Source organism: Buceros rhinoceros, unplaced genomic scaffold (assembly GCF_000710305.1).
Source record: "Buceros rhinoceros silvestris isolate BGI_N320 unplaced genomic scaffold, ASM71030v1 scaffold19398, whole genome shotgun sequence".
In the NCBI taxonomy this organism is placed as follows: Eukaryota; Metazoa; Chordata; class Aves; order Bucerotiformes; family Bucerotidae; genus Buceros; species Buceros rhinoceros.
Genome location: NW_010427655.1, coordinates 11,693 through 21,808, shown reverse-complemented (window position 1 = coordinate 21,808; position 10,116 = coordinate 11,693). Strand labels below are relative to the sequence as shown.

The following is a 10,116-nucleotide window of genomic DNA, read 5'->3' as shown; positions in this document are numbered from 1 at the left end:
CCAGTCTCCCTGGCCCTTTCCTCCTCGGTGTCTGTTCTTCATTGCCTGAAGTTGTAGCATACACCGATTATATGCTACCTGATACAACTTATTTAGACAACGTAGCTGTGAATGAGTCCTGTGAACTTAACTTTGAAGGGCATGGAAAATGCGCTACTCCTGTTTACGGAGGGAAAAAAGCACCACTTGGTAAAACTTATCAATGTCGCTTGGTGGTGTGCTCAGTTTAAAAGGAAGCAGAAAACAACAAAACAGCCCTCAAAGCTGTCACTTGTTCAACATGCAGTGTAGAAATGTGTCAGTCTCTGAGATTATTAATTGTCATTTTTCTAGGATCATGAGGGAAGGAGGACGGGCATGAAAAATTAATTCCAACTCTTCATCTGATTATAGTTATAAGAGACTTTTTGCTCTGTTTGACTTCTGTAATTCAGAATCTTTTTGTTGTTGTTCTTAGCAGATTTATTTTGGTTATTTCCCAATCTGAACTTGCAGAAATGTAAACATTGCAAGTATAGAGTATTTGTCGTGAACTCGTTCAGGGGTGCTTGTGATGGAGCCAATGTTTGGTACATGTTATCCACAGTAATCGATTTTGGTAATATATGTGGTTTTCTGCTTTGTTTGGGTTTTTTCCACAGATCCTTTCTGCTGAGTTTGCTGCCCACAATCCTGATCATTGGCTCTTTACTGTACACATTAAGAAGAGGTCCTGCAGGCTTAGGTCGAACAGGGCGCGGAATGGGTGGACTCTTCAGTGTGGGTGAAACCACAGCCAAAGTCCTTAAGGATGAAATAGATGTTAAATTTAAAGACGTAGCTGGCTGTGAGGAGGCCAAATTAGAGATCATGGAGTTTGTGAACTTCCTGAAAAATCCCAAACAATATGAGGATCTGGGAGCAAAAATTCCGAAGGTAAGGAAATGATGGCTCACAGACAAAGACTTTCCTCTTTTGGTAGTCCCAGTGTTCTAGACTGGATGAGGAGTGTTTACATATGCAGTGTGTTTCAGCTTCTTTCTCCTCACACTCTGGAAAAAATAAACAAGCATTAAGTGCCAACAGGGTAAGTGTGATGCCAGAAGATCGGCCTCGTGGAACACTTCGTCTGTTCCCATGGGTCAGGAGCGATGCACAGCATGTGTTTGGCTGACCCATCTGAGGACGTACCTTTTTTTAATGTCAGTCAAGGAAAAGACTCTTCTGTAAATCTAAGAGCATGGCAGTGTAGCTTTTTTTTCCTCTTTTTGCTGGTTTAAATCCGAGATGAATCTTCAGCTTGTTTCCTTGTTCCTCCTTTCCTTGTGGAGGAAGAACAGCCAGTGAACTCAACATCATAACATGTAGATCTAAGCCTGTTTCACAGGCTTAGATTATATTTTCTTCATGAGGAAAAGATACCTGTTTCTCTTGCAGGGGGCAATTCTGACAGGACCTCCAGGCACTGGGAAAACACTTCTAGCTAAAGCTACAGCTGGAGAAGCTAACGTGCCCTTCATCACAGTCAACGGCTCCGAGTTCTTAGAGATGTTTGTTGGTGTGGGTCCAGCTCGAGTAAGTCTATGGCCTTGCTCTCTTGTTTCAGTATTAGTTGTTGAAAGGACGTTTTCAAGTCTGGGAGGCAAAGGGGCCGATTATAGCTGAAGTTCTTTCATCTGGGCAGGCTACTTACCAGTGATGCCAGCTGCTTGTCAAAACACAAGAAACCCAGATGCATCTTTCATAAAATGAACTAATGCAGTTCAGTATCTGGCTGCAGGCCATCAGGACCTCAAGGGTTAACCACTTTGGGGGACTCTTAAGAAAACAGAACGGAACCCTCCACGCTCGGCTCTGAAGTAAATGTATAGCTGGGTCAGAAGTATGTAGCTCATAGCGCTGTGGGAATGTCTCCTGCTCTAAATCATTCCTGTTGCTTTGAAGAGCCCTGTTCTCTTTGTGGTGTCAGACTCTTGGATATAAATAGTTGTCTGGGAGACGCAAATGGTTGAAATAGGAGTTCAAGGGTCACGGAGTTAATGATTAATTTCTGGAGATCAGGTGATTTAAACAAGCAACTGTCTGTCTGACATTGTTTGCCTGTAATCTCTTACTAGCTCATTAAAAACATTAAGTGGAGGGAGTTAGCTCTGTTCCAGTACATCCATTTTTCTTTAGTTTTACATTACAACTAGATTTCAAACATTTAGTTCTAAATCTAGCTGCTCTTGTCTAGGAAGGAAGGACACTAAAATCTGCTGAAAAATATTTTTATAAACAAGTTCCTGATAACACTTTACAAATGAGGTGGGTAACACCAAAAAAATAAGGTTCCTCATAATGATCAAAAGTAATACTTCATTTACAAGATCAAGTGAAAATTCACGGATAAACTCGTTTTGACGAAGTTGTGTAGAGCCCTGAGAAGAGAGAAGAGAAGGGGAGGGGGACACATGCCAGTAGGTGCAACTTGGAACTGAGAACAACAGGAGCTGTTCAAACAGTTAAATGCAGAAGCTAGTTGGGAGCGGAGGCTCCGGTGACGGTGCAGAGACAGACTGGAAATGTGTAAGGAATTTGGCAAAAGGAGCTGCTGTGGAGGGGCGAGGGTACAGGCAGAGTGGGGACACAGGTGCAGACGGGGCTGACAAGGTACGAGACATGGCTGGTGACTGGGAAAAGTGACTGAAAGCCAGAGGGTACGGAGACAGTGGGACTTGAAAAAGGGAGCGTGCAGTGAGAGGGGACTTTACCCAGGAACAGTGAGAGAAGAAACCGATCCGTCTCCTCTGGGAAAGTATTAGATACCTGAAGATAGCGTGGTGCTCAGACTGCAGGGTCATCAGCTGTCACACCTGAAATTCCCCAAAGCAACGTGGCCTGACCTTTCCCTGCTGCTCCCCGCGGAGGATTATCGGCTTTTACTACCCAGTGAAATCTGCTGATGTAACAGTTGCCGATTTGGCCATGAATCGAGGTTTCAACACAGTTAATAATTTCTGATGCCTGTAGAGAACAACATGAGAGATTGTTTTAGTTTCATTTCCTGTGAATTCAGTAAATATGACAGTTGTTAATGATGCTAAATTGATTATTTGTGAATTAAGATATGCCAGAATTAACTGCTTATACAGCCTTGGTTCCTCCGATGATCTCCCCTCACCTTGAGATTTTTTTTTTTTGTGTATATGCGTTATGGTGACTTTTAGTTCCATTCCTTTTGAAAAATAGTTGTTTAATTCTGGATCTCTGCTTCTTTCCAGCCAAAAGATAGTTCATTTTGAGCATCTGACCCTTTTTCTTTCTTTATCATGTTCTTCATGCTTTATTCGTTGTACTTTCTACCAAATTCTGTTTAAAAGTCGGTGACTTTCTGTAGTCAGATATATTCGCAAGCAGAGTAACTTGTAATGTTCCATCTTAAAGCCAATCCCATTGTGCTGTAACTACTACAGCAGAATTTGATAGGTATCTTATCTGAAAGCCCAAACATTTTTTTTTTCTGCTATTTTCTTATGGTTTTAGCCATTTTTCCAGACTTTTAGGAGTTAATTTAGCTTCCAAATAAATATTTGGAGGTGAATTCGTTTTTTCTAGCCCATGAACTGGAGAGACAGGATGGCTGAGGGTTGATATTCATAGGAGCATGTTGTTAGGGTACAATGGTAAGTGCCTGTAAGAAAGCCTTAAGTTCGCTGCGGGAGCTACATCACACAGTTCTAACTGCAGGAAAACTTAGGTTTTATTTCCTGCATATGAACTACTGCGCGGTAACATCCCTGTTCATGTTCCAGTTCTGCTTGTAATACTGAGCTTAAAAGAGAAATCGTGCTTCAGATCTCTGAATTTTGGAGGCTTTTAGAGCTGAAGTTGGAGAGCGGTTTCAGTTATTCAGAAAAAGTCATTCCTTAAGGCTTTTGAGTTGCTCAGTGTGTTAATTTATGGACTGAGGAAGGATTTGCCAACCTGTGGGCCTCCACCTTAGTGATTTTTGCTGAGCAGCAGCTACAGTGTCGCTTGCTGTTACCTTCAGAGCTGGCTGGAGGCTTATTAACAACCGTCCTCAACTACAGCAACAGTGTGACCCCTTCCCCTCCTACCCACCCCCAAGCCTGACCAGTTACCCACCCATCTGATACCTCCTCTGTTCTCCTGCTAAGGTCAGAGACTTGTTTGCTCTTGCTCGTAAAAATGCCCCCTGCATCCTCTTCATTGATGAAATAGATGCCGTAGGGAGGAAGAGAGGAAGGGGCAACTTTGGAGGACAAAGTGAACAAGAGAATACACTCAATCAGCTTCTAGTAGAAATGGATGGTAAGTATTTAACTTCCACTGTTGTGCTGTAATAGCAAGTATGAGGGAAGAACTAAACCGCTTTTCGGTTAACTAATCTGTTAACCAAGATTTGGATTCTAGCTTAAACATAAACTGAGTGTGTTTCCTTGCTTCCTAAGATGAAGAATGGTGACTCGTCCTGCTGCAGCCTGATGTCTTGCTAAAATTTGTTCAGAAAAGAGGACCATCACTCTGCACCTGATAACTTTGTCACAGTAGAATAGGCAAAAAAAAAATTCTTTGCATGAGGCTGGTCTGTCTGGGGTGTTGGGGAACCAGCTAGCCATGCTGGTTCTGCAGTTTCCTGAGCAGTTAATCTGTTCCTGCGTTCTGAAGATAAAGCAGGATTTGATACAGCACTTCACAAAGCAGAGCCCACAGCTGTTTTTTTGCTTGTTATGAAAAGCTGGGCAGTACTCTAATAAACAGAAGTATTTCCAGCTTTAAGATCATTTGTTTAAACTGTCGGTTCTTGTGTGGCCCTGTAAAGCAGACAGTCTTTTTCATTTCCATTTATTTTTTTTCATGGAAACTACAAACTTACATAGATTTTCTCTTTGATACATTTCTTCAACAGGATTTAATACAACCACAAACGTAGTAATTCTGGCAGGTACTAACAGGCCAGATATTTTAGACCCTGCTCTGATGAGGCCGGGACGCTTTGACAGACAGATTTACATTGGTAAGTTTTCTCTGCGTTTGCTGTAGGACCTCTGCATTTGCAGAATACCGCTGAAATCCCTGCAGCTCTTCATACGTGTAACTCCCTTGCACACGTTAAATCAGAGTACATAGATGTGTGGAAAGTAAAAATGTGCTCTTTAATCTTAAAGGACCTCCAGATATAAAAGGAAGAGCATCTATTTTCAAAGTTCACCTTAGACCTCTGAAATTAGACAGCATCTTAAATAAAGATAACCTAGCCAGAAAGCTCGCATCGCTAACGCCTGGTTTCTCTGGTAAGTCACTCGTCATGCCCCTGTTCTTCTGCATGTGCTGTGTAAGCTGTTGAATTCTTTGAACGCTGCTAGCGAAGACCTGGCTTCTGTGGAGCTTATTCTGTAGGGGGATCTCTGTTTCTGGATGTGGGTTCTTCTCCCTGGAAAATGTACTGTGACCTTACGTTGAATTAGGAATGGATGTGAGAAACTTCTGTTACTGGTTTGTAATTTAATCCCCTGTAAATCCGTGGTGACCAGGAGTTGAATTCCCCACCGTGTTCACGGTCTGTGTAAAAGTGGGTTTCTGCTTGTCAGCGTTTCCGGCAGCTGCAGTGATGATGTGTAAACTACATTATCTCGGTAGTGTTCCTGCAAGTAACGTTAAGGAGAAGTGGATGGCGTGGAGCCAGTGATGTGGGAGGTTACCCTCTGGAGACACATCAAGGGCTGAGCTAGAGTGCATCCGTACATAGGAAACGTATTCTGTATTCTGCTAAATATGCGCTAGTCTAAGCACAGTCTGCAGCAGGCAGGAGACTTACGGGAGGCAGGACATGCCGAACAAGTACTTTGCTGGTGGTAATAAGCTCTGTTTGGTAGCCGTCTGCCGAAGGAAAACTCCTAACGCCTATAAACGCGGTACGTGTATTGAAGTGTCTCTTAAATGTGTTATGGGTAATCAGCCATGCCAGAGAGCAGCACCTTTCATTCTCAGGTTCTATGAGAATCTGTAGAAATCTAGTTCTCAACAAGATTATCTTCATGCTAGAGAGAGAGAAAATTGTTGAAAACAATCAGTAATTCATGCCTCCTCTGCTTTTAGGTGCTGATATCGCTAATGTTTGTAACGAAGCTGCTTTAATTGCTGCAAGGCATCTCTCCGATGCTATAAATCAAAAACACTTTGAGCAAGCGATTGAAAGAGTTATTGGAGGTAGGTGAATCACATCGATTGTTTCTCAAAAACTGTACTGACAGTTTTTCTCACAGTGGAGAAAGGTATGTCCGAAACTATTAATCCAATTTGTTTTATAAAGGTTTGGAAAAGAAAACTCAAGTCCTGCAGCCGGAGGAGAAGAAGACAGTAGCATATCATGAGGCAGGGCACGCAGTTGCAGGATGGTTTTTGGAACATGCTGACCCGCTCTTGAAGGTAAAGGAAACAAATCTGAACCAGTAATTTTTACTCCCCCTTAACACTGGGAGGGTGTTTAAAAAAAAAAAAAAGTGATCTCACAAAAGAATTTTAGAGTATTTTCTGTAGTCAGAAACTACACTGTTTCTGACTGAGCTGTTTCAGGGTTTGTACTGTAAATGTCCTTGGACAGTGCACGGGACCTGAGCTTCCCTTGAGTCTGCCGTGGTAGTGCTGCTTCTCTGAGGCTTTCAGCACAGATCAGCAGTTAAGCTAATCTTACCAGTTATGCAGGTAGATGCCTCTTCAGGAATATAGCTGTAAAAATGGTCATCTAGAAGCTGATTTTAGTTTTAGCTTGTTTTTTGGATGCACAGCTTGACAAGTGAAAGATAAAGGAAGATCACCCCAATCTCCTAAACGTGCTGTAACGTTCGTAGTTTTGCTTGGTTGAGTTCTTAATCTCATCTGACTTTCAGGCTTAAAATTCATCTAGTACAATTCACTGCTGGAAGGAAGGACATTAGGAAACATGGAAGCTCCTCCAACGATTCAGAATACTAAAGGTGCAGAAATGCTGTGTCTGTTACAGAATGCTTAAAGGCCGATAGATAATCTAGAAGAGTTGTGGATTTTCATTTCCACATTGAAAAAATACCAGAGAGTCCTTGGGCAAAGCAGTCTTACCATTCTTTTCCAGATATTCTAGTAGCTGTTATCCCAGTTTAGAGCTAGCCAGGGCTTTTACGGATAGATCACAATGAGGGCAAAACTGTAAACTGAAATTGCGTCTAATTAACCTTAGAGTGAGTGTGGCGAAGGCTGCGGTATTAAGTCGAACTGAAGAACGCTTTTAACACCGTTTAGTTCTAGTGTTCTGTTCGTCTTGGTTGTAGGTCTCCATCATCCCCCGCGGTAAGGGGCTGGGCTACGCGCAGTACTTACCCAAAGAGCAGTACCTCTATACCAAAGAGCAGCTGCTGGACCGGATGTGCATGACTCTGGGAGGTCGCGTGTCTGAGCAGATCTTCTTTGGAAGAATTACAACTGGTGCCCAAGATGACTTGAAGAAGGTGACCCAGAGCGCTTATGCTCAGGTACGTGCTGAAGTGAGATTTTATTTTTCGTACCATTTTCTTTATCTACTGCCTAACGCTTTTAGAAAGGATGCAATTTGATCAGGTATGTCCCTCAAAAGCCCAGTTTAAAAAAATATTATACGAATGAACATTATGCTGCAGTTGTATAGAGATGCTGGTGGCTCCAGGATTTTATTATAGTCTTGCAACAAGAGTTTATGCATCAGACTGTGATTACTATCCTACATCTGCCCGCAGGAACGTAATATGCCACAGCTGGATTCAAATGCGTGTGGAAATGGTGTGCTTCAGAATGGAATTAGTGCACAAACTCGATCATCTGATCCCGCTTTTACAGTTGCCCTGTTTGAAGGCCCAGTCTGGGTTCACACACGTAACTAAATCCAGAAAGCCTTGTGCTCAAGCACAACTGTTGTCAGTTGAGCTGCAGAAATGAAGGTGTTAGTTCGTGTTTGTATCGCGTGAACTAGTGTAGGTGAGTCGTTTGAAACCATCGCTGCAGTGACTCGGCTGTAGCTATGTGACACGCACGGGTGCGTTACTCCATTTCCTGCATCGCCACAAGTGACGGTCGTTTTATTAGACACGAGCTGAGCAAGAGTGACGTTTTAGAGTACACTTCTCTCCCGTGCACAACTCCTACACCCACCCCAGCTTAATGAAGGCTGTTTTTCTGTGGTATCTCGGTATTTAAACAGCAAAGCATCAGTATATCACGAGTAACCACCTTTACGTGGTGGTATTTGCGTCCTTCAATTGAATTATTAAACAAAAACAAGCAGAAGTCAACTAAGGTACTTTCAGTTAGGTGGACTTGAGTGTTGAGGGGAGGGAAAAGATTGGATCATAGCAAAATGACTTCCTCTTTCGATGTTGTTGACCGTATTTTACATCAACATACCTTAAAATCTTACTATCTCTCCTTTGTGGTTCTTTTCCTTTTTGTTTTTTTTCCTTCAGATTGTTCAGTTTGGTATGAATGAGAAAGTAGGGCAGATTTCCTTTGACCTCCCTCGTCAAGGAGACATGGTATTAGAGAAACCTTACAGCGAGGCAACTGCCAGGCTGATAGACGAAGAAGTGCGGTCGCTAATTAACATCGCCTATGACAGGACAGTAACTCTTCTGACCGAGAAGAAAGCAGAGGTGGAGAAGGTGAGCAGGACAGTGTTTTTAGCCAAGTTCTAGCTGGTAAGGCAGAACTTGAATTGAAAGGTGAAAAATAGGGACTGTGTAAGTGTATGAGGAAGTTTGCTCAAAAACTATTTGATGTCATCTTGAGAGTGTGTCACAAGACTTTTATAAGTAGGTAAATAGAAATCTCCTTTTTGGCGGGAGCACACCTGAGTTCTCATGAATGTGACTGAACATCCCTCTCCCCTTACGCAGTCAATAGTCACTTGGAAAGTTGAAGGGGAGGGTCTGTCTCCTTGTAGGCTTTAGAAGACACGCTAAACAAGTATGAAACTTAAAAAACCCGAACACGAAATACCAGGATTCCAATTCGTTAGGCTGGAAGAAGCTCTCTAGGAAAGGAAGTACATGGAACCTCCTTTCTCTGAATTCCTTCTGAACCTCAGATAAGAAGCATCTCTGCCATCTTCCTTCCTTGCCCCTTGGCTGCTTGCGATCTGCCTCACCGCAGCTGAGATGACCCTTACGCCTGTTCTTTTCCTCCACACCAGAAAGCCTGATGGAGCAAAAGGACGATTTCCCACGATAGGCATCGGACGGCTTCAGTATGGGTTCAGTAAGCAGCAGTGTAGTAGGTCACCATCCCAGAAAGATGACTGGAGATGGTTTGTGCCGAACAACGCGCTCGCTGACCCAGGGAGGTTACAAACCACGCTTGTTCGGTGTTGTACACACTGGTGGTTTATGGTGCTCCTTAGCTTGTAGCCTAACAGCAGCCCTGTTGAACCGTCTGCTCTGATGGGAAGGGAACACTTGTTTTCATCTGGAGCTCAGCATCTTGCATCGGGAGCCTTTTGGCAGCAGAAAACAGGAGGAAAAGGCTCCTGTTCTGAAGGAACAACAGCAGCAGTTCAAATCCCATGGGGATTTTAAGATTTTGCCCAATATTAAAAAGGAGGGTTGGAAAATGGTATTTTTCTCCCTTGTGAGCATTTAGGTAGCAAAAATCACGTATTAAGTGAACTCTGAGCAACTCTTACGTCTTTTTTTCTATGAAAATTAATCACTACTGAATTCGGTCCCAAACTGCCTTGACACGCCCTTGCAAGAGCGAGAGCCAGCCTAGGTGTTACGTGTGTGATGTAACTTCTTGCTGTTCCAGGTTGCCCTGCGACTACTGGAGAAGGAAGTGCTTGATAAAAGCGATATGCTAGACTTGCTTGGCCCCAGACCGTTCGCGGAGAAGTCTACTTACGAAGAATTCGTGGAAGGTACAGGAAGCTTGGATGAAGATACTTCACTACCAGAAGGCCTTAAAGACTGGAACAAAGAGCGTGAAAAAGAGAAAGAGGAGACAACAGACGAGCAGGCTGCCAGACAGATGACAGGAGGGTTGCCCTTTTAACTGCAGCGCTTGTGGTGATGGTGACTTGCACTCTGGGGGGAAAAAAAAACTCGCCTAGTTTGAACTTCAAAAATATTTATTCAA

At 43.1% G+C, this 10,116-nt stretch overlaps 1 protein-coding gene across 1 annotated transcript in view; it reads left to right on the top strand.

Moving 5' to 3' along the window:
* AFG3L2 (AFG3-like AAA ATPase 2) overlaps positions 1-10,116 on the top strand; it is an 18,372-nt gene extending 8,256 nt beyond the window's left edge. The window contains exons 8-17 of the mRNA XM_010142006.1: positions 642-915; positions 1,417-1,554; positions 4,140-4,293; positions 4,892-4,999; positions 5,151-5,276; positions 6,082-6,192; positions 6,296-6,411; positions 7,290-7,490; positions 8,454-8,648; positions 9,790-10,116. Coding sequence (XP_010140308.1) covers positions 642-915; positions 1,417-1,554; positions 4,140-4,293; positions 4,892-4,999; positions 5,151-5,276; positions 6,082-6,192; positions 6,296-6,411; positions 7,290-7,490; positions 8,454-8,648; positions 9,790-10,032 — 1,666 coding nt within the window. The 3' untranslated portion in view covers positions 10,033-10,116. The remainder of the gene's footprint in view (positions 1-641; positions 916-1,416; positions 1,555-4,139; positions 4,294-4,891; positions 5,000-5,150; positions 5,277-6,081; positions 6,193-6,295; positions 6,412-7,289; positions 7,491-8,453; positions 8,649-9,789) is intronic.